The sequence below is a fragment of the Hoplias malabaricus genome, chromosome 18, assembly GCF_029633855.1.
Source record: "Hoplias malabaricus isolate fHopMal1 chromosome 18, fHopMal1.hap1, whole genome shotgun sequence".
NCBI classification, from domain to species: Eukaryota; Metazoa; Chordata; class Actinopteri; order Characiformes; family Erythrinidae; genus Hoplias; species Hoplias malabaricus.
Genome location: NC_089817.1, coordinates 25,879,347 through 25,903,601, shown reverse-complemented (window position 1 = coordinate 25,903,601; position 24,255 = coordinate 25,879,347). Strand labels below are relative to the sequence as shown.

Here is a 24,255-nt window from a genome sequence, read left to right as displayed (position 1 = left end):
TTCTATATGGCACCAAAAACGGTTCTTCTATTGTAACCACCTTGACACTGTAACAATAGAAGAACACCCTTTTTGGTGCCATATAGAACCCTTGTCTGAAAGGCGGTTTAGCATATTCTCCATCAATCTGAAGAACCCCTTAACGATGCAAAAGGTTCTTCAATCATTCATGGTTCTAAACATGGCACAAAAAGTAAGGAAATTTGTGTTTCGTTGATTATTTCTTTGATGTAACTATGTTTCTTGGCATTAAATCATATACCGTTGGAAAGTCTGTTAATTTCTCTTTTAGTTGGGGCCACATTTGAAAGGAGCATGGATTTGTGGGATGAGCAGTAGAGCTGAGTATGTGGGTTGTTCCCATGATACATTTGCCAAACTCTCTCTGCCAATGCCAAACAGCTTATTTTGTGTGATGGTATGGGGCGGCATCTCCTTCACTGGCAAAACGAGGCCCCACAGAGAGGGGTTTATCAGAGCCTTCCTGCAGAATTTGGGAGTGGAGAAGATGGAATGGTCTGCCACCGCCCTGACTTCAACCCCATTGAACACTTGTGGGATCAGCTTGGGCGTGCTGTTCGTGTTACAGTGATGAACACAACCACGTTGGCTGACTAATGACAAATGCTAGTTGAAGAATGAGATGCCATCCCACAGCAGTGTGTGACCAGGCTGGTGACCAGCGTGAGGAGGAGGTGCCAGACTGTTGTGGCTGTGTATGGTTCTTCCACACGCTACTGAGGCTCCTGTTTGTTAAATGAATAAATTGTTAAACTGCCAAGACGTCTTGTTTCTTTAAAATCATCTGGTCCACCAAACACCAACCGAGTCAGTGGCAGAATAAGCTGTTGGGCAGAGAGGGTTTGGCAAATTTTTCATGGCCGTAACCCACATACTCAGCTCTACTGCTCATGCCACAAATCCATGTTCCTTACAAATGTGGCACCATTTAAAAGTGAAACTAACAGACTTTCCAACGGTGTACGATATATTGCCAAGAAACATTGTTACAACAAAGAAATAATCTACCACACACAAATGTCCTTACTTTTCATGCTATGTTTACATAGAAACATTTTCTTTAATAAAGAACCTTATAGAACCATAATTTTTAAGAGTATATATAATGGAACTTGTCTGTGAGAATTTGATATAAATGAGCAAATAAAATTAAAAAAGTGAGCTCCTGTAAAATTAATCATTTCACATCAAATCACTGAGGACAGCTTTGTTTATATCTGAACGGTTAAATTATGCATGAAATTTGACAAATATGTGGAACTGCCCTTCAGGATCATAACATGGGTGAAAACGCTGGATAGAAATCAAAAGACCACTGAAGAGACTAGTTTCAAACATTCAATCCCAAGCTTAAGAACATAAATGTTAGATGTCATAACACACCTAACTGGCATCATTATTTTAGCTGGACCGTCGTGTTTGGAATTTCAACATGAGTTTGCAGGGAGCCTCCACCACAAACCAGACTCTACATGTGTCAGAGGAATTCATGCAGATTCTGCCCAAATGTTTGCAGCATTAGCATGGCATAAAAAGAGCTTCTCTGAGCAGGTGAATTGGCAGAAATTATCCCTCCTCCTGTGTTACTAATACCCATCCCCTCCACTGACATTAGCCGTCTCTCCTACACTATGACAGGCTAGTAGTTTCAGTAGGAATTTCTATTTTTTTCATGTTTATGACATATTCATTAACAGTTGTAAACATGTTTTTGTGACTTTGAGAGCCCAGTTGTTGTTAAGTTCTCAGTTTCTTGGCTTGAACATCATACAAAGTTCTATATACCCTCAACACAGAAAAACTACTTTCTTATAGTATTGCTTTCAAGAGCAAGCTAGGTGGTAATGTTCTTCCAGGACAATTGAGCATAATCAGAACCGTGGGTGTTGTAGTTTGAACTTTGTAGTAGTAGGAATAAATAAGAGTAAGACTTTCACAAGTACACAGTTTATAAGTAGCGTGGGCAGTGTCTTATATGCCTCACACTCTGTTTGCCTCCCCTGGCCTACCAAGGCCCACCTGTGGCTAAAGCCCTGGTGCTGCATGAAATGTTTGATATGCCTTTGAGAAATGTTCATGTTGTGCTTCATGGTGGGAAACTTGTTCTTTGGATAAAACCTGCAACCTTAAAAGTCCCCCTCAGGTCAACGATTAATCCCTTGCTTTTCCACACACCTCTTCACTACTCGTTCTTATTCTGAATGCCCTTCCCCACAAATTGATGGGATGGGTTCCATAGATTTATGTTGCAAGAAACCGTGGCTGTCTGAATCTCTGTTTCTGAGCCTTTGAGTCTTTGGAACACTGCAGTTTCAAAGCAGAAACACTCAGCCACTTTGTTCACTTAACTCACAAATGAATTTGTCTCTAATTGTAATATATATATATATATATATATATATATATATATATATATATATGTGTGTGTGTGTGTGTGTGTGTGTGTATACCTTGATTTCATTGAAAGCAGCTGAGGGTTTGCTTCCCCTCCAGGGAATGAGCACCATACTTAACCAATAAGAACTCCTGGGCAAGACTCCTAACAGTGCATTAGCCTACATTTGTAACGTGGGTTAAACGTGTTTTTCAAATGGCAGCCTGTAGCCTCAATATAAATGCAAAGCATTCTGTAATTCCTGCGACATGTTTGGTCAGTAGGCTCCCGGCTCCTGCGCTGTGATTGGCTGAGCTGCGTGTGAGTATGTACTATTAGCCAATCCTGAGGCTGGAGAGGCGGAGCTTGCCTGAAAACGGGTGGGCGAAGAAAAGGTAAGGTGGATAGAGCCTCAGCGCGTTGTCGGAGGAGAGAAGAGCAGCATCCCGTCTCCTAACATGGATCTGCCGCTGGGCAGTAATAACCGCGGAATGATTACAGGACTTGTACTGATTTTATGCTTGGTCTGCGCGGCGTCCAGCAAAGGTGAGCTTCTTTCGCTTACTCAGTCTCAGCCCTGGGTCCTGGAAAGGGCTCGGAATAGACGATAGCAAGTTGCTTTTTGAACTTTTGTTGCGTTAAAACACCTTATATCCCGACTTCTGCTGCTTTTGGGTAAAAATAACGGTTTGTTTGGAGGTGAGATGTATTTGTTAAAATAATGCTACAACCTCACCTCTACTCTTGAAGCTGTAAACGTGGCTTGGATAATTATTTATTCTTTTTTTTTAAATATTGTGAGTCGACAGCGTGTGGCTGCATTTTTAGGACTATAACCGTTATTGAACTAGACGGACGTTACTGCTCAGGTAACAGAATCAGGTGTAAGCTCTAGGAAAACAAATATATTTAAAATAACAGTCTAAATTTAAGGAAAATGGAAATAAAATGGCCCATAGTTGCTCATTGTGTCTCCACGCTTTTCACCAATAGTGCAGTTCAGTTCGTATAGTCGGGCGAAGACCCAGAGAAGGAGAGCGGGTTGAGTGAGAACTCTAACCCGGCCGGAAAGCGTCGAGAGCGGTCAGAGTTAGAGCAGAGCGACGCCGAGCTTTTTCCTCTCTCAACAGCCTGGTCCGAGCGCCTTTTTTCGGACGGTTATTTAATACTTCAGCACTGTAACTGAATTAACTTCGTGTTAAAATAACTCGTACGGTTATTATTTGTTTCCACTTGGACTTTAAATGAACTCACTAGGTTTTAATTTGTCTGGTCAATGCCGGACTGAACTGTAGGCTATTGGTCGCTGGTCATTCAGCCTTGGGTTAATTCAGCAATAAGGCTCCGTTTCTCTGCTTGGGCTTTTCTTAAGCCCAGTCCTGAACTAAATTGACTAAATCTTTTGCAGTTACATTCAGAACACCGGGGGAAGCCCCACAATTAGACCAACATCACTGTTAAACATTAAACACGTTGCACTGCGCTCTTGCTGTGGAAAAGAAGCCGAACACTCCATTTTGAAGTCATTGCAGTTACATATATCTACTGCTGTTGTTCACGCTGAAGTTATACAGAGTGTTTCAGCCCTATATTTTTCAATGAGACACAGTATAAAGCAGCCAATCAGAACAGAAGGGAGTCACAGTGCTCTGTCTGTTCCCTCTAAAAACCCCTATCACCAGAATTACACATTTAGAAGTTTTTTTTGTCCAAGAAAAGTATTATTTTATTATTGTCAGCGTCCAAAGAAAACCCCCATCTTTATTTTTGTCGATGTTTAGTTTGTCCTTTATATTGTGTGACAGTTTGATAATGATTGGACCAATGGAAATGCTCCAACATTACTTTTGGAGTTCTTTTGAAAGTTAAGAAGGTTTTTTACTATTTTGGACAGGGACTGTATCTTAAAAGTGGCTTAGATATTTCATTTGCTATCCGCAGATCTGTGCAGTTACTCCCTCCTTCTATGTCCACACACCCATAACCACCCCGCCCCGAAGACAAGGGATTGGTTCCTTCGGTTTGTGACATACGCATCCCTGTCTGTCTGAGTACGTCTGTTTTAGACTGTCATTGGAATATGGCAGTTTCAAAGGAGAAGTGGAGTGGGGGAGTATAAAAGCACAATAGCGAGGGCTGACCCTAACCCTAACTCTAACCCTGCGCCGAGGCAATCAGGGGTATAGGCGTAATTAGGGAAGCTGAACCCTTTGACCTCTGTTCTTTAGGGAACAATTTATACTACATTGAGGAACATTGCGTTTAGAATTTGATGGCATTCGGCCATGAGCATTGGTGAGGACAGGTGCTGATGTCGGATGATTAGTTTTGGCACTCCAGTTCACCCCAAAGGTTTTGGAAAGTGATAAATCATGCCAATGAATACTGGTCCACCGCATCACAGCCCAGTGATTATGAAGAAAAAAAACAGGATACGTGCTCTTTAAAGGAGGACTGTCAGTGTTAAATCAACAGTAGGTGTTTTACCCACACACACACACACACACACACACACACACACACACAAACAGTAGAAGCTAAATCAATGCTGTAAATGTAGCTGCAACCTTGTTGGACCCGACTTAGCACTGTTGATGTTAATACAAGACGGTGTGTGTTAATTCAACACTGCTGGTGTTAATGCATCCCAGGAGAAATCCCCTCTTATTCCTAGCATTTGGCTTCGGGTATCCTACGCCATATGGACTACTTCTCGAGCACTTCCTTTGCTGCATCCTCCAAGCATGTTAAATACGCTCTCCCCTCAGCCTTTTGAATGTGTGCGGCAGTGATGAGCTCCCAGCGTTTCATTGCAGTAGGCTGTCCACTTCTCAGCGGTGCAGCGTGTGGCGTCTCTATTGATTCTGCAAGTGGGAGAAGTGTATCTATCTACAGTGTATTAAAGGGGGTCTTTATATTATTGATACAAGGCTATTAAAGAGCAGGCACGGTTTACGGACTCGATTATTAAGACAGACATTAGTTCATTCTTTTGTCATTCTTTTGAAAAGCAAGAGGCGACACTTCCTTTAATATGATCTATTTGTTCATTCATTCATTCCTTGTCTTTAATGCTTATCCAGTTCAGGGACGCGGTGCATCCAGAGCCTACACGCAATCATTGAGTGCAAGGCAGGAACACACTTTGGACTGGGTTCCAGTCCTTCACAAAGCAGCACACTCAACAACACACTCACACCTGTGGACAAAGTCACGGAGCCAGTCCACTTGCCAAGCCATATGAAAGGCTGCTTTCACATTACCAGATCTGAGTCACTTTCAAATGTGGTCCTAGATCAGATAGGTATTCAAATTGTGGGCATGTGACTTGAATGTGAACAGTCAGATCAGGTTTCGTGTGTCTCATGCTTCCTACATAATGCACTGCGCAGATTTCTGCACCAAAATAATGCACTGAATTTTCGAAAAGGAGCCAAACAGGTGGCAGCGGAGTATAAACGGGAGATTGAGTAGTACTTGGGTGTAGACGCTGTTATTTAAGGAAAGCAGGAGTCAAGCAAAAATATCAGCATTTGCACGTGTGCCATTTCAGGGGCAGGTTTGCTCACATTACAGACAGATAGAGGTCAGAGAGGTTTATGAATGTGAAGCATCACGGCAGCCAAATCTGGTCTGAGAACAAAAATGGAATTGATTAATGAGGCTTGTAGTGTGAACGTAGCCAAAGTGACTCAAATCTGATTTGAAAAGATCAGATTTGACATGTCCACGGAAAAAAAAAATCAGATCTGTGGCACATTAAGGCAACAAATCAGATTTGAGTCACTTTAGCTCGGTAATGTGAACACAGCCACAGACTGTGACCCGAGGCTGGGTTAGGACCCACAGCCCAAGGACTCTGGAGCTGTGTGGCGGTGACGCTACCTGCAGTGCCACCATGCCGCTCCCGAATGCATACAGTGTATTTATCAGAACATTACAGTGACGGCTCAGCACCTAAATGAAATGTTGAAAGCTTTACTGTTTCTCAAAACGCTTGTTGTTTCCACAACTCCAGACTTCAGTTGCTGAATTAGCATTTTCTGCTTCTCAACATCCAAGTACTCTGTCAAACACGTTTATTGATGTTGAGGTCTGGGCTGTGGGGCAACTAGTTCCTTGTTCCGAGAACATAGCAGTATCTTTCCTTTGCCAGCTTTTCTTCTTTTGTGTCTATTTTCCCTTCACAGCTCCACATCCTTTCAGACCTGCGGTGTTGACTTGTCCTTTCAAAGAAGAAGAAGAATGGACAGCAACACCTGTGCGGTTCTTTTGGATCTGAAGCGGGAGCGGCGCTTGATTTGGTCCTGTCTCTCAGAAATGAAAGCTTTTAGTGCTGAGGTCGGCCAGGTCTTTCATGCATTTAGGAGTTCCTTCTTTGAACAGATTTCTTTTGACTTTCCCCTTTCTCATTGAATCTCCTCCAAAATGTCTTCGGAAATGTCAGTGTATTGTACTTGGCCTTTTTAAATGGAAATAGAATAGATGAATGGGGTCTCTTTTTGCATAATATTATGTACAGTGATCATTATGACAGGATAGAAGTCATTATTGTGGTAAATCGTGTCATTTTATGTCACACATAGGGCTTGGCAATTAATCGAAATCGATATTCGGAACTTCTAATCGATATAATCTCGTCTACATCAGTTATATTGATTATTTTTTATTCTGTTATGTCCTCAATGTGTGTTCGTGTACTATCTCTTTAAAACCACGCTACCAACCTGTAGTCACATGATTCTGCCGCTATCTGGCACAAGGAAGCAACCTAAACTTGAGCAGCTAGTACCAAATAACAACACAGCGTCTGTGGTTTGGATGTGCTGTGTTTTGACTATAATTAAAATGACACCGAACAAAAAGAAGTCAAATTTCAACACTGAGAAAAAACTGTTTCAGTGACCAAAGCGCAATCACACACCAAATATAAGTGCTCAAAAAGAAAAGCTCCCAGCAAAATTAGAAAAAATATCCCAGCTTTAATACTGGAGCATGTTTACAGCACAAGCCTCGTCACTGAGCTATGAGGGTCAAAAATACCAAAACGAAAATATTCGTTCATTAATCGTAATTGATTCCCGCTCCGGGTGACTGTCTGTGAGGAGTTGGTGTGTTCTCCCTGTGTCTGTGTGGGTTTCCTCCAGGTGACTGTCTGTGAGGAGTTGGTGTGTTCTCCCTGTGTCTGTGTGGGTTTCCTCCGGGTGACTGTCTGTGAGGAGTTGGTGTGTTCTCCCTGTGTCCGTGTGGGTTTTCTCCGGGTGCTCCGGTTTCCTCCCACAGTCCAAAAACACACGTTGTTAGGTGGATTGGCGACTCAAAAGTGTCCGTAGGTGTGAGTGTGTGAGTGAATATGTGTGTGTGTCTGTGTTGCCCTGTGAAGGACTGGCGCCCCCTCCAGGGTGTATTCCCGCCTTGCGCCCAATGATTCCAGGTAGGCTCTGGATCCACTGCGACCCTGAACTGGATAAGGGTTACAGATAATGAATGAATGAATGATTCGTGCTCATATCGCCCAGCACTATGCACAATATTATCTCTGAGAAATTCTGTGTTATTAACACATGAGGACACTTGCTATGAGGACAGCATGATCAGTCCTGTTTAATTGGATTTAAAGGGGATGTCTATGATTGTGGAGAGTTTTTATTCACTTTCTGAATTACCACAGAACTCATTTGTAACTCGAGCTGTTGAGTTTGTGTGGCACTTTTAGTAAAGCCGTCTTTTTTAGCCATCTCCTGAATTTGGACATTTCCACCTTAAGTGATCCAAAACAGCCACAATAACTCAATATTATCCACCTATGGAGCAAGAATAGAACAAGATGGAAGGAGAGGAGGAAAAGCAGATGGAAGATTGCGAGGAGTTCCAAAGTGTGGGGGAAGCAATGCTGAAAGACTTGCCGCCCGTAGAGGGAAGCTTATATCTAGGAATTGTCAGAAAGACCAGAATCAGCAGATCTGAGTTTGCGTGGAGGGGCACAGGGATGTAGAAAAGAGGACAGATAGGTGGGAGCAAAGCCATGCAAGGCCTTAAATATCAAGAGCAGGATTTTATATTTAAAGGGGGCCTCTACAATTGTACACTGTTTGTTTACGTTCAGAAGCTCAGCATCTTTTAAAGTTGAACAGTATGTTTGAGAAGAAAAACAACCGTTGTTTGAACATGGGTGAAGTTGGCCTTTTCTGTAAGTAATCACTGTTTGAACTACCACAGGATCTCATTTGTAACTCGAGGTGTTTAGTTTTGTAGCACTTTTAGTGATGCAGTGAGTCGTCGCCAGAATTTGGAGATATTTCCACCTTAAGTAATTCAAAATGATCTCTGTTGTCTGTAAAATGGCAGATGCCAGAGAGAGAGAGAGAGAGAGAGAGAGAGAGAGAGAGAGAGAAATCCTAGTATACCAGACGGAGACAGTTTTTTTTATTATTTATTATTATTTATTTTTTATTTTTATTACAAATTTACAGACAGTCGAGCATCGTAAACACATCAGACTGGTTCCCAGCACACAGACAGACTAGAGAACTAGCAAATGATGAGGAAACAATTCAAAACGTGATCGCCTTTAAATGTTGATTGTAAATGAATGTATTCATATATTTTGATTATATTTTTTGTTTTGTTTTTTTGATGGATCTAACATCTATCACCTGAAACTAACTACTTCGGAGTGTATTGTAAAACAAGAACTTCTTTCTTGAACTATCAAGGTTATATTTTGCCACGTTGCCCACCTGTGTGCCGTCTGTGTGTGTTTGGGGAGGTGGTAATGAGATTCATCTGTGTTGTAATTGAAGCAGATGGCTCTGAACTTTGTAAGCCCCTGGCTCTCTCCAGTGCACCCACAGCTCCTATCTGAATCTGGAGCGGTGTGACGGATCACTTTTTTCTCCTGAAGTTAAAGCCCACCTGGGAAGGGATCACTAGTTCACGAACCAGCCAGATCTTCAGGAGTTCCCTCTGTAATGCCCCGCCTGGACGAAATGGGTTTCTACTCTATTTTTACCCCCTAGCGGCTCTTGAGGCCAAATAGGAAACAATACACCGAACGGACTCAGGTCAAGGCAGTTGAAATGAGCCACTGAAGAGGACGAATCGCTCCTGGCACTTGAAATGAAAGAGCCTGGGATGAGAGTGACCTCGCTGGCTTTTTGTTGGATTGCTGGGTTAAAGATGCTGAGATATTCTGGGGCTCGTTGCCGTGAGATTGAGGCGGAAAGCGGGACAAGGGATCAAAGCCGTGCTACATTCTGGCAGGATCCTCCAGAGTGACAGGAATCTCACAGTAGATGGGCCTAGGTTCACAGCTGGAGCTTAATGCTTGCTGTTTGCACTTTAAGCCAAGTGACCGCTTTCTCACTCCGCTCCCTATCCTTCGCTGCCTAACAGGACTGTTTGAGCATTTTTCTCCCATAAGGTGTTTCTTAAGAATATCTTGAAAGACCTACTGCTAACGTGGGCCCATGGGAGAGGCCAGAGAACTTGAGCAACTTTAGACTTAGCTGGCAGTGAACTTCTGTGTAGGCCTATTTTATGTGCCCTTGAACATGGAATATGGGTCTTAAAATGCCATCTTGGTCTAAATCTAATATTCATTCATTCATTATCTGTAACCGCTTATCCAATTTAGGGTCGCGGGGGGTCCAGAGCCTACCTGGAATCATCGGGCGCAAGGCGGGAATACACCCTGGAGGGGACGCCAGTCCTTCACAGGGCAACACAGACACACACACATTCACTCACACCTACGGACACTTTCAAGTCCCCAATCCACCTGCAACGTGTGTTTTTTTGGACTGTGGGAGGAAACCGGAGCACCCGGAGGAAACCCACGCAGACACGGGGAGAACACACCAACTCCTCACAGACAGTCACCCGGAGCTGGAATCGAACCCACAACCTCCAGGCCCCTGGAGCTGTGTGACTGCGACACTACCTGCTGCGCCACCGTGCCGCCCTTAAATCTAATATTGAATATATTATAATGTATGATATGCAACGATTTGTAGAGTATTCCTTCTCCAGGTTCTTATCCAGGTTCTTTGGCTCCACACGACTCAAGGCTGTCTGTGGTTCCACGAGAACTTCAAGACAATATCTCAGATGCATCACATACATCACACATTCATTAGAAATCCATGTGATGTCAAACAATCATGACTGAAGGTTGTGGGTTCAAGTCCTGCTCCTGGTGACTGTGGTCTGTGAGGAGTTTGGTGTATTCTCCCTGTGTCCACACGGGTTTCTTCCTGGTTCAAAACACACGTTGGTAAGTGGATTTGGCAACTCACAAAAGTGCCAATAGGTGTGAGTGAATATGTGAGTGTGTATCACTCTGCAAAAGACTGGCGCCCCCTACAGGGTGTGTTCCTGCCTTGCACCCAGTGATCCCGGGTAGGCTCCGGATCCACTGTGACCCTGAACTGGATAAGCGCTTACAGATCATGAATGAATAATATAATATAATATTCTTTCATTGTCTGTATACGCTTATCCAGTTCAGGGCCCAGAGTCTACCTGGAATCACTGGGCGCAAGGCAGAAACACAGCCTGGAGGGTGCGCCAGTCCTTCGCAGGGTGACACACACTCACATTCACTCACACCTAGGGACACTTGTAGTGCTTTTCCACCAATGAGGAATCATATGGCGCTTTTACAGTGCCATAAACTGGTTTGAAAACCAGAAAAGGAACCAACAAAGACCTGGATGTTCAGCACGAACTGTGACGTCATCCTTGAGTGTGTCAAGGTTCAGGACTCAAGAAAGCGCTCAGAGCCTCAAATACAGCGTTATCGCGCAGTTGACCTGGACGGTGTCATTCATATATATAAATAAATAATAGGAAATAAAACAGGAACACGCTCTGTTTGTGTGTGTTTCTGGGGCTGTGTTTGGCACGACACCATGTGTATTGGTCAGAGCGACAGCTCAGCAGGACATTTACACACGTATTATATCTCACTCTGATCTCCATGGTAAACTAAAAATAAACAATGACCCTATCATTACTCGGTCTATTTGTATTCAGCCACAGCAACACCCCCTGCTGATGACGTATCCTTGGTTCCCCTCTAAACTCTAAGAAACGCTGGCTGGTTCACTGGAAAGAACCAAGGTTCCAAGAATCAGGAATTGAATATAATCTAATGTAATACAGATTGAATCATTAATACAGAATGATGATTAATAATGTAATACAGAATGAACTGCTTATCCAGTTCAGGGTCACGGTGGGTCCAGAGCCTTCCCGGATTTACTGGGCACAAGGCACGAACACATCGTGGAGTGGGTACCAGTCCTTCACAGGACGACACACATTCACACATTCACTCACACCTACAGTCACTTTTGTGTCACCAATCTGCCACCCAACGTGTGTTTTTGGACTGTGGGAGGAAACCGGAGCTCCCGGAGGAAACCCACGCAGACACAGGGAGAACACACCACCACACTCCTCACAGACAGTCACCCGGAGGAAACCCATGCAGACACAGGGAGAACACACCACACTCCTCACAGACAGTCACCCGGAGGAAACCCACGCAGACACAGGGAGAACACACCAAACTCTTCACAGACAGTCACCCGGAGGAAACCCACGCAGACACAGGGAGAACACACCACACTCCTCACAGACAGTCACCCGGAGGAAACCCACGCAGACACAGGGAGAACACACCAAACTCTTCAAAGACAGTCACCCGGAGGAAACCCACGCAGACACAGGGAGAACACACCACACTCTTCACAGACAGTCACCCGGAGGAAACCCACGCAGACACAGGGAGAACACACCACACTCCTCACAGACAGTCACCCGGAGCAGGAATCGAACCCACAACCTCCAGGTCCCTGGAGTGACTTTGTGTGACCCTGTGTGAACAAACCTATAATATAAACAGCTTGTCCTCTTTTCTACACAAATGAACAGAACACATGCTCCTGCTCTGGAGAGTTATCTCTCCTCACCCAGGTGTCCATAAGCAGCCAAAACTTGCTGATGCTACATTGCTCACATCACACGAATTTTGACTATTTTTTGTAAAATAAAATAAACCAACATTAATAAAATAGATTGTGACAAATAAGAAAATGAAATAGAAATTTTATATCAGAGTTAAATATTTAAGGATAAATATTTATTCTTTGAAATCTCACCTCTGGCCCTGAGAATAACTCTGATCTAGGGGCTACTAAATAAATACCCCTGTGGTGCCAGGAGGCATTACTGACATAGCACTTCCATCTTCTGCTTTCCATCTCCAGGATGTGGTTTCTCAGTTTTGTGTAAACAAGAAATCTCACTCTCGAGACTACTTTTGCAAAGCTGTAAGAGGCAAGTATCGGCCTGTTTACAACAGAGGTAGTGATGGGTAAAAGTTTAATTTTGGCGTGTTAGGAGTGTCTCCTTAAGGAGTACGTTTTATCCTGTGAATTTACTTGGCAGTAAAAACAGAACTGCTGAAATATTACAGCTGCAATAATGACTCGATAAAATCAATTATATGAATAGTTGCCAACAAATTTCACCATGAGATAGTTGGCCTTATTCCATAGTAAAATACAGATAAATATTCAGTTGTGTAGCAGTAGTCCAAACCTGGGAGGAGAGCAGTGTGTGAATTTTCAAGTCTAATAACCCTTTACATATGGATATTTTATGTTTCTACAAAGACTTATCTCCATGCTGCAGTGGAGCAGTGCTTACCGTCAGGTGTCTGTCTGTGCTTCTAACTTTTCTCTGTTAACTTTCAGATGAGCTGCTTCTTTAAAAACTTATGACTGGCACTTGACTCTACAATTGACACGATTAGCCGAGTTTACAGAAAAGTTTACAATCCCCCTGTTTAGACCCCTGCAGCTCTGTCTCTTTAATTTCTTCATAGCAAACCTCATTTTCAGCTGTTTGCTTGATTTCTGTTTGCGTGCTTGAATCCAATATAATGTGTTTAAAAAGCACCGGTGTCAGAAAACGAGTAAATAAACGATCTGTTTTGGTCAGGTATGCTAGGCTTTTGCTGTTTCAGAAAAAAAAAATTTGTGTTACAAATGAGTTTCTGTTGTAGTTTATACAGTGAATAAAAACTTACAGAAACTTCAGCCACCTATAAACTACTACAGCTGGGCCTAGAAGAGACATAATAGCTTACTGACTGACTGACTCCTAATGTTGAAATGCGAATGTGCGAGTAGGAACTGTTAGTTCAGCCATATTTCACATTCCATTTCGTGAACTACGTTTGAAACCATCCGGCGCATTTGCCACCAACATAAACTGGTTCGCAAACCAGAAAAATCCGTTCCCAGCTGGGACCAAAGAACAATAGGTTCTTCCTTGCAAACTGTGGCTGAATAATAAAAAATAAGATAGGAACACGCTCCGTTTGTGTGTGTTTCTGGGGCTGTGTTTGTCCCGACACCATGCGCATTGGCCAGAGCCTCGGCTAAGTGTTAGTTGGTTCACAAGCTCAGCAGGACCTCGTAACTCTGCAACATTTACACACGTATTATATCTCACAGAGAGAGGAGGACTGCTGAATTTGTCTTATTTGATGTGAGTGTGTGTCTTTCCCTGAAATATCATAAAAGGAAGTAGTGGGGGGACATTTTGTGGCGTTAGTGTGTTTATAAATCTCCATATAGCTGCGCACAGCCCCCTTAAACGTCACGTGTTTTAACCTGTTACATTAAATAAATAAGTAATTGTAATTCCTAAAATTCCTTTGTTCTTTGGTGGTAGATTATCTAGAACAACACTGATGTCTGTGTTATATATTATGAACAAATCTTTGTGCTTTTTTTAATTTCTGCATATATTAGTCCTGCCCTCCATATTTTCTGTACAACACAATCACACAATAAAAACTAGGCTTGACTAGTTTCTCTATGCTCTTGTTCTTCTCAAACATACCTTTCAGCTTTTAAAGACGCCGAGCTTCTGAACGTAAACAAACAGTGTTTCCCTACAATTGTAGATGCCCCCTTTAAATATAAAATCCTGCTCTTGACATTTAAGGCCTTGCATGGCTTTGCTCCCACCTATCTGTCCTCTTTTGTACATCCCTGTGCCCCTCCACGCAAACTCAGATCTGCTGATTCCGGTATTTCTGACAATTCCTAGATATAGGCTTCCCTCTACGGGCGGCAAGTCTTTCAGCATTTCTGCCCCCACACTTTGGAACTCCTCGCCATCTTCCATCTGCTTTTCCTCCTCTCCTTCCATCTTTAAATCTCTGCTTTATATCTTGGCTTTTCTCAGAACACTTTCCTTCTCTCAATTTTTTTCCCATCCTTGGTTATGTGAAAGGTGCTATATAAGTGTAACTTATTACAGTTTTTATTATTATTATTATTGTATTTATTATTGTCTCATCAGAAATTCACATGTTTATTTACACTGTGAATTACTCTGGTCCCGTCTTCCAAATGAAAGAAATGGATAGTTACAAAAAAGCTCATTCTTTGACTCGGGTCCTGTCTTGCTAGGTCCCACATATCCCTGGCATCCTTAACACCATCAGAGCACCTCTTCTACACAGCAGGCAATATAGCTTCCAAAAAAGAGTGCCAGCCTCAGTCCAGAACATGCTTGTCCTGTATTGAATGTACTAATGATATATATGTATTGGATATTTATTCATTGTCTGTAAGCGCTTATCCAGTTCAGGGTACGAAGCCTACCCGGAATCACTGGCCGCAAGGCAGGAACACACCCTGGAGGGGGCGCCAGTCCTTCACAGTCCACCCACACACTCTGACACTTTTGAGTCGCCAACCCACCTACCAACGTGTGTTTTTTAATTGTTATATAAGGTCAAAAATGCAATAAATGTTACATTTTTAAAAGTATTGTGTCTTTTCATATTTTCAAATAAACCACGTAAGATAAGATTATCCTTTAATGCAGTGGGGTAATTCACATTATTGATTATTTTAAAAAAATCATTACAAATGTATTTATAGTTATGGATTTTAGGGATTTTATGCTCAGTTACGTTAAAGGGGTGACATAAGACCTAAGTTGTCTGATGCAGGTGATCATAGGCTCCTTTCTCTGAATAAAGAATGATCTAGAACAGAGAAAATGGAATCTCTGTTAACATTTTAAACGCATATATGTATTTAAACATGACATGAAGGTGATTTACGGAGTGCCTCCTGGTGGGAAACTGCTTTTTCTGATTTGAAAGTGCTATTAGGGTCCGTGTGGGCTTGATTCCAACTGATGACTACTGCCATTGTGAGGCACTTAACCTCATGTGGATGTTCACTTAGCCTCATGTGTCATAATAAATTACCTGCTGTAAGCTGAAATGCACAATACATGTGTGAGCATTGGTTTTTGTGACATCACAAATACCTGAAATTTTAAATGGACGTCTATCACAAATGGTTTCTGTGTAAGGGCAATTATACGGACTGGATGAATACTTGTTTTTTCTTTGTAGGGGCTGTTAAAATACAAAGCTTTTAAAGTGATTCTTGACTTGATGGAACTCAAGACCCTTTGCCTTATGAGGAAGCTGTTTTGCTGATCACACAGAGACCACTTGAGAACACTATTAGCCACTGCCCAAGAGGTTTGTGGGTTTGATTCCAGCTGATAGCTGCTGCCATTGTGTCCTTGAGCGAGGTGCTTAACCTCATGTGGATTGGCACTTAACACCATGTGGGTCTACATGCAGTCAGTTGTTAACTTTTTTTTTTTTTGGGTGGTGGGGCAGCACCATATGTATTTGTAAGAATCGTGTTTGTGATGTAACAACCATGATGCTGGTGCCTAGGCAACGTAGGTATTAACAATTATCCCCACAATATAAAACTCTACATAAACAGTGTAGTTCAAGACTTGTTTTGTACGACTATGGGCTCATGAGAGATGCAAACCATCACTTCTAGGCTTTTATAGGGCTTAGTTTAACTGGTCTGTAAGTTTTATTCACTGTTTGAACTACCACGGAAACTAATTTGTGACTCAAGGTTAATTGTGGTCTGTTTACTGCAGTTAGCTGACCCTTGAATTTGGAGATATTTCCACCTTAAGTGATCCTAAACTGCAAAAACAAGTCAACATTTCCCACTTGTGGAGCAGGAATAGAGCAATATCCTCATCTCGAATCGTGCTTTTCAACATTTGAAGTTCTCTTATTTGTTATCTTACAAAACTCCTTTTCACTGCAGGAGTAGAGAGACAGAAAGCCTAGCTTCGCTGTTTACTGACTGTTTACATAGCCCAGTTTCTAGCACGCAAACAGACCTGAGAGCTGGCAGATGGTGAGAAAACATCTTCTGAATTTCATAAAAAGGGTTTTTTGATTACAATCGTGAATATCGCCTTTAAGACCAGAGAAATATGCTAACATTTGGAAAAGAGGTTTATTTTGTCCCATTTAATGCTTTCATTGGGACAGCAGCTGCTATATTTTAATAGTAAACATCTGGAAGCTTGTTTGCGAGGCAGCCGCCGTGATGCAGGTGCTTAGGTTTGTATAGGCCATACAAGGATGACTAAAATCCCCTCAATTACAAAGCTACTCTTCAAATGTGGGCCATTTTCTCCTCGTCTGTTTACCTGTCAGCGCTCGACCCGGAAAATAATACATGCAAATCAACAGAGCGGCATGACGCCACTCTTTCTTCTCCGCATTAACGGAGACACTTTGGAGAGAAGCAGGCGGCAGTTTGTTCATTTCAAGCCTGTTCGCACACACTCGGCCTCGGCGCTGCCGGAATTTAGGGAGCGCCTAATCTGATCTGGGGAGGACTTGCTTTCACTCCTTGCCTTATCGGCTGCGTTTCGGGGTGTTTATCTCTGCCCAAAGCCGGTCCTGGAGGCAGCCGAGTGCTCAATTTAATCACGGACTGTATGGCAGCTTATGGGCCCGATGCAGTATCTCGGGCAAGAATGTGTTATGATAAAAGTTCGTCGCCAGCAGAGCGCCAGAGAGGCCGTAATTGTGAAGTATGTTGGCCTGGCTGGCTAAAAAAAAAACAGCAACAGAATCAATTACACTGCTGCAAGGGGGCAGGCAGGAGGGAAAAGCCAAAAGGGACTGGGGGAGTGGGGGGGGGTTGGGGCGAGAGGGTGCTTGGGGTGTTCTAGGATTTGGCCGCCTTTCAATTTTGTCCACTGCCGGCCACTGAGAGAGATGCCGTGGGAAGACTTCACTCCTCTAAAGACAAGGTTTAATCTTTGATGAGCTGGTTTTGTCTCCACTCCAGCTCGTCTTCTTGCCCAATTTACTCCAGTGTTGCTCCTAGGCAGAGCACTAGAAAGCAATGAATCATTGTGATGCTTCATTGACCTGCAATAGGAATAATAGAGCTTCTGTTGTTGCAACTCCAGGCTCAGCACTGCAGAAACTGCACTGTGTAACTTCAAGAGAGGGTAGGAACATAAGCTTTATTACACACTGAAATTAAGCACGTATGAATGTTTTTATAGGTTTATGTTGGCTGTCAGTAAAGACATATGTTGGGCTCCTGCACATCTTATTACAAATGCCCTTCTGTAAACATTCGGAAATGCCTTGGCTTTGTGACATCACAAAAGCAGTTAATTCAGGACATTTGCTTAGCTTTGTTATTTGGACCCACATGAACTAAGGAACAGATTTGAAGCTTTTGAAAAAGTTGATTTCTAGTGGTCCAAATTTTTGTATTTGAGCATCACAGCGGTTATTTATAGCTTTTTTTAAAGGATGTTTTAAAGATGTTCTTTGAAAAGATTCCATTGTGGCATCTTATTTTTAACAGTAAGGGTGCATGGAAATGTATTCATAATGGGATTTTTGATTGGGAGTTGGGGGGTGGGGGGTAGGCAGATGGTGGGAGAGAGATTGTGGAAATGTCTGCGGAATTAGAAAATGTGGCCAGTAAGGTTGGGTGGTATAACGGTAATACAGTGTACTGCAGTATTGGTTTAGAACTTTTATTTTCTCCCAGCACGAGTTGCTGAAATTTGCTCTTTTTTTTTGTCAACATGTGTGCACTGTTGGGCTGGGCTAAGCTAATGCTGCCCAGTGCCCACCCAACAGCACCCATCCTCATTCCATGGTAATACCGTATACAGTGTTAATATTTTGAGACGGTATGACAGTTTGAAAAATGTAGATACCACCCATCTCTCGTGGCCAACAACAGCTAAAAAACAGAAAGCTCCAGCTTTTGCAAAAAAAGAGATTCTTTTATCAGTCAAAAATGTGCCGTATATTAAATAATGAATTTTGAGCAAGGTCCAACAGACCGGGAGCTGCTTATAGCACTGAATAAACAAGCCACAGTTATTTCAGTTATGCCTCGTTAACACTGATCTGGTATCATTCCCTCATATTTCAGAAATATCTCATCCTCATGAAGAAAAATAATAGAAAAAGTTAGAGTAATCATCTGTAACTGCCATTGACATCCAAACTGTATTCATATCAGACAGAATTCTACAGTGACACCTCTGTGGTTTTAGATTTTATATATTTGAGTGTTATTTATCTTGTTCTGAGTGATTTTTAAAATGATTTTAGATGATAATTCACTATCAGGAAAAAATCAATATCGCACATGCTTATTTAAATAATGTGTACATCTACCAAAGCAGCCCGTCTCCTCCGTATCCCCGGCTTTTCAATGACCCGATTGTTTGCACTGTAAGGAACATAAACTCCGAAGAAGATCAATTTGTTGCGAATGCTCCACGTGCTCCTGGCCTAAAAGCGCACTGTCCATTATGATTCATGAGAGCATGGCATCTCTGAGCGCTCGGATAGAGGAACTGGGGGGGAAGCGGAGGATAAATCACCCTCATACATCTTCTTTACTGTCATTTATGAAAATATGTGATTGGAAAGTCAAACGGAGAATGGGAGCGTTATGAAGTCAAGGTTACAGTAGTATCACAGGGGTGACTTTTTACTCTTTTTTTTTTTTTGTTCATCTTCGTCCCTCCCCCTCCCCCTCCCCCTTCCCTCTTCTGACTGTGAACTTCAAGCCGGGGCGCTCATGAATCTAGATTTATTAAATATGGAGCGCAGTATTTAAGCAGAAAATTGGCCGAAAATTACGCCCTCACCTGTCAGTGACTTATGCCTCCCTCTTTGCTCTCAAGGCCGAAATTCCTCAAAAGACTTGAGCACCACAAGCGCTGGACCCATTCATCTTACACACCTGTCAACACTGATAGGTGATACAGCCCCGAGAATTCATCATCCAAACTGATTCTGTCTTGCAGTATATACTGCACCTGGGAAAATATTTCCTTAGATGCCAAATGCAAAAGACTGGGCGCAGGCACCCCTCCTTCTTACTTTGCTTACTTTCCTCCTTTACCACATGCAGTCCTGTCCTCCTGGAACATCTGGGTACTTCTCTGTCTTACCAGCAGTTAGCTTCACTACATAGGGCTGCCAGGGCAGATGATTGGCTTGAGCACCTAGGAGGCTTCAGTGTGTATTTGAAGTCAAAATAGAGCATGTGGAGTAGGGTTGGACAGTATAACGGTAATATGGACGGTACCTCTAAATAATGGCGGCATTTATGACGTGTGTGTGGTGTGTCACATTTCTGTTCTACATCTTTAGGACAGAGAGTTCATTTATGTGTATTTAAGAGAGTCACAGGGAGGGGTTGTTGTGTTAGTTCTCTGTCTAGTGATGTCACACTGAAAATGGGTGGGGGAAAAAACACAAGGCCAGTAGCCCACTGCAGTTGTGAGTTTAACCTTGAGTTTGTGTTAAAAGAGATAGGAACGATGCTGAAAACAGATAAAATACTCAGAAGACCTGTCACTCTTTATTCTCTAATTATGTGTGGTTTGAGCCTCAGTCCGCTGGAAAATCGTTTGCTGTGGTCTGCTAAATCATAAGCAGCCGTTAGCTGGCTAGCAATACTTATAAACAGAGTAGAACCACCTAATTTCCCTTTTTTGAACTATTCTTTTCCTCCAGCACAAGTCGATGAAATTTGATCTCTCAGAAACGGGTTTTTATCGTCAACACGTGGAGGTGTGCACTGTCAGGCTGTGCTGAGCTGAACTGCACAGCGCCGAAAACCCTTCACTCGACCCACACTCACAGATATGAGGCTCACGCAGCCCTCCTTCAACCACCACCACCACAACCCCATGACAATACTGTATACCGTGCTAATATTTTGAGACGGTATGACAGTATGACAAATGTAGATACCACCCATCTCTAATGCGCAGACATACAGTGGCATGCTTCATTATTCCATAGTAATTGCACAATTATGTACAGAGCCCATGCAAGTAAAGAAAACCAGTTCTGCTGAGCCAGACATTGCTATGAAGCTCCTGCACCTGTGATGTTTACCTAATATAACTTCTGTGCTGATTAATGATGCATTGTTTGAATTAGTAACAAAGGGAAAGAAAACTTCTCACCAGATGAACACTCTTCACCGTGCAGAAGATGCATGCTTTTAAACTAATGACAGTTCCTTCATAATGTTCAGGATCATACTGATGTGATGATAGTGTGTTAGTGTTGTGCTGGATCAGACACAGCAGCTTTGCTTGAGTTTTCAAAGCCCTGTCACTGTCACTACTGGACTGAGAATAGCCTACCAACCAGAAATCTGTTGCTGCACAGTTATGTCGGTTGTCCACAGCACTGCTGTGTTTGATCCACTCATACCACAACACACACTAACACACCACTTTGAGACCCCAGAGGGTGAAGCAGCGTATGCAGAGCAACAGATGTTGTGCAGCCTGTAATTGTAGAGCTGCACAGTGCACAGATATGATTCCTAATCTCTTCTGTAGTCTACATACCCCTCTAGCTGACACCTGACATTGAGCACTTTAAGCTCATATACAGCTCTTCTAATTTCATTTCACGCTTTTCTAGGGGAAATGAACTCAACAACCTAATATGGTCATGTCTGGCTGAATTAGCTTTGCACACCCAGTTAGCTAGCTCGCTGCTAACCATGGAAATGTGCTTTCAGTAAAACCAGTGAAATGAAAAAAGCCATAATTGGCTACATCCTCTTGACTGACTGGATGATGGTGCACTTTCTGCCTGGCGGAGTCAGCCTGTTCTTGGCAAATTGTGAACTAGCAAGCGTTTTGCAGCAATCAAATTATGAGAGAGAGAGAGAGAGAGAGAGAGAGAGAGAGACTGTGAAAGTGGTGAGTTAACCCAGAGGGAACACCTCAGTAGAAACACCTGCAGTCGTTCTTTTCTCTTGAAGAGTGAAAATACACTTAGCTATTTATATCTTCCAGTGCAGGATTAGGACGGAGCTCAGATCTTTCAGATTGTTTTTCTCAGATAAAGAGGAATTCCAGTCTTGATTTAATAATTTCAGCATAATTAAAGCATTCTAAATGATAACTATAAATGCTTTGTTCTAAAAAGACTTGAGTGTCTTGACAGTGGTGGGGATGGGACCCTGAAGTCCCTATGTCTAGGACACTACTGAAGACACAGCTTTATTATTTAATCTCCTCTAATGACCAGTGAACCGAAACAACTTTTATGTGGAATGCTGATGATAGTAAGATAGTGCTACAGTGAGGGCAGCAGTGGCCTAATGCTTACAGAAGCAGGCTTGGGACTTGAAAGTCTCTGGTTTGATCCCCATAACTGGCAAGAAATCACTGTTACCTCCTTCAAAATCCATGGCTGAGGTGTCCTTGAGCAAGACAGGTATGGACGCCTGCCACTCTCTGTGTGTGTGTGTGTGTGTTCACTGTACAATGGATGGGTTAAATGCAGAAACAAATACATGTGGTACGCACAATCCTTAACACATTGGAAAAATAAGGACTATTTTGCTTTATAATGTTTCTGCTTGTTTTTTCCATTATAATTTCAGTGAAAATTACTTGTAGTAACAGGTAGTGTCGCAGTCACACAGCTCCAGGGACCTGGAGGTTGTGGGTTCGATTCCCGCTCCGGGTGACTGTCTGTGAGGAGTGTGGTGTGTTCTCCCTGTGTCCGCGTGGGTTTCCTCCGGGTGCTCCGGTTTCCTCCCACAGTCCAAAAACACACGTTGGTAGGTGGATTGGTGACTCAAAAGTGTCCGTAGGTGTGAGTGAATGTGTGTGTGTCTGTGTTTCCCTGTGAAGAACTGGCGCCCCCTCCAGGGTCTATTCCCGCCTTGCGCCCGATGATTCCAGGTAGGCTGGACCCTGAATTGGATAAGCGCTTACAGATAATGAATGAATGAATGAACTTTTGTGTAGTAGCTTTTAGAGGCGTTAAATGCTTCCAATGCCTGGTTCCTATCATCGCCACTGTCTACAAGTCTGACTTTGTTAGCTGGACAGAACTAATGACCACTCTGTGACTTTGTAGAGTTGCTCATCCAACCATTTTCCAGAAGTCAGTGGAAGTAATATTGAGTTTTACCCCCTTATCTGCAATAACTGTCTCCTCTGCTTTTGAATAAAATTGTTCTTGGGACTTTCAGCCATGAAAACATTAGTGAGTTCCACTGCTAACGTTGGATGATTAGTTGTAGATCTTTTCATCCAAAGGTTATTGAATGATGCTTCCCAGCTCAACTCTGCAGGTCTTTTTTTACCCCTCTAGCCCACAGTTGACACTGGACAGGGTGAACGCAGACTCATTTTAAATTGGAGCTGCTGCAGAGGGCCTTACTTTATTTCTTAGTGCATTTTATTGAACGTTATCCACCCCACAACAATAGCAGTGTTCACTCTTTAGAAGGAGTGCCCTTACATCTGGACATAGAATGTTTCTCTGGAATGAGGCATTTCACATCAGTCAGCTCTGAATGACTTTGTTTACATCTTAACAAACTAATTATGCAGAAACATCACCGTAATTCCCTCTTTAACTAATTGCAGAGCTACAGCTTAAATGAACAAATCATTCAGCTCTACTCTTAGGAATTTGGTCTGTAGTCTATAGTGGGATGAATAAAAAGGAACAGCTGCAGGCTCGGTGAGCCCAAATTACAAATCTGTTTGGTCAAGAATAGAGATAGAAATTTTGAAGCTGAGTGTCTGACCCCAGGAAACTAACTTTTTTACTTTTAAAACTTTACTTTTTCCAAGTTTAATGTAGTTCCCTGTGCTTACAGAAACTGTGTCCGCGTGGGTTTCCTCCGGGTGCTCCGGTTTCCTCCCACAGTCCAAAAACACACGTTGGTAGGTGGATTGGCGACTCAAAAGTGTCCGTAGGTGTGAGTGTGTGAGTGAATGTATGTCGCCCTGTGAAGGACTGGCGCCCCCTCCAGGGTGTATTCCTGCCTTGCGCCCAATGATTCCAGGTAGGCTCTGGACCCACCGCGACCCTGAACTGGATAAGGGTTACAGATAATGAATGAATGAATGAATGAACTATGGTATGGTTTTTAAACCCATTTTCAATATTTCATTATACATTATTTACAATATCTGTCACTGTCATCAGTTAACTGCCCTAAATTTTAAAGTTAGTTTAAAAGTATTAATATTGATAAAGGTGAAAGGTTTATGTTTGACTGTGATGTCATGTTTCTTGTTTATTGTTGGTAGATTTCTGAATTATATTGTATCAAGTGAAAGTGATTTAATTTTTGACCATATCGTCCAGCCCTACTGTGGCTTTTAGGGATGTTTCTACTTTATTTTTTTCTTTATAATATTGTTGCACACTGCACACAGTTGATAATACTTTATAACATTGTTGCACACTGCGATTACAGTTATTTACATCAATCCAGCATTGCATTTGTAAACCTAGAACAGTCCTAATGAGTATTATAATCACAATGCAGGACTGGTTTCATTCTCCAACTTAAAATCTTTCCACACTGCAGACTTTTTAGCCGCACACTGCCCCAAACTGTACTCTCCGCTTACGACAGTCGTGTGAGGTA

General features: G+C 42.6%; 1 protein-coding gene across 1 annotated transcript in view; it reads left to right on the top strand.

Annotated features, from left to right (window-relative positions):
• Positions 1–2,825: 2,825 nt before the first annotated feature.
• The window catches only part of cntnap3 (contactin associated protein family member 3), a 192,631-nt gene continuing 171,201 nt past the window's right edge, over positions 2,826–24,255 (top strand). Inside the window, exon 1 of the mRNA XM_066650672.1 lies at positions 2,826–2,941. Coding sequence (XP_066506769.1) covers positions 2,854–2,941 — 88 coding nt within the window. The 5' untranslated portion in view covers positions 2,826–2,853. The remainder of the gene's footprint in view (positions 2,942–24,255) is intronic.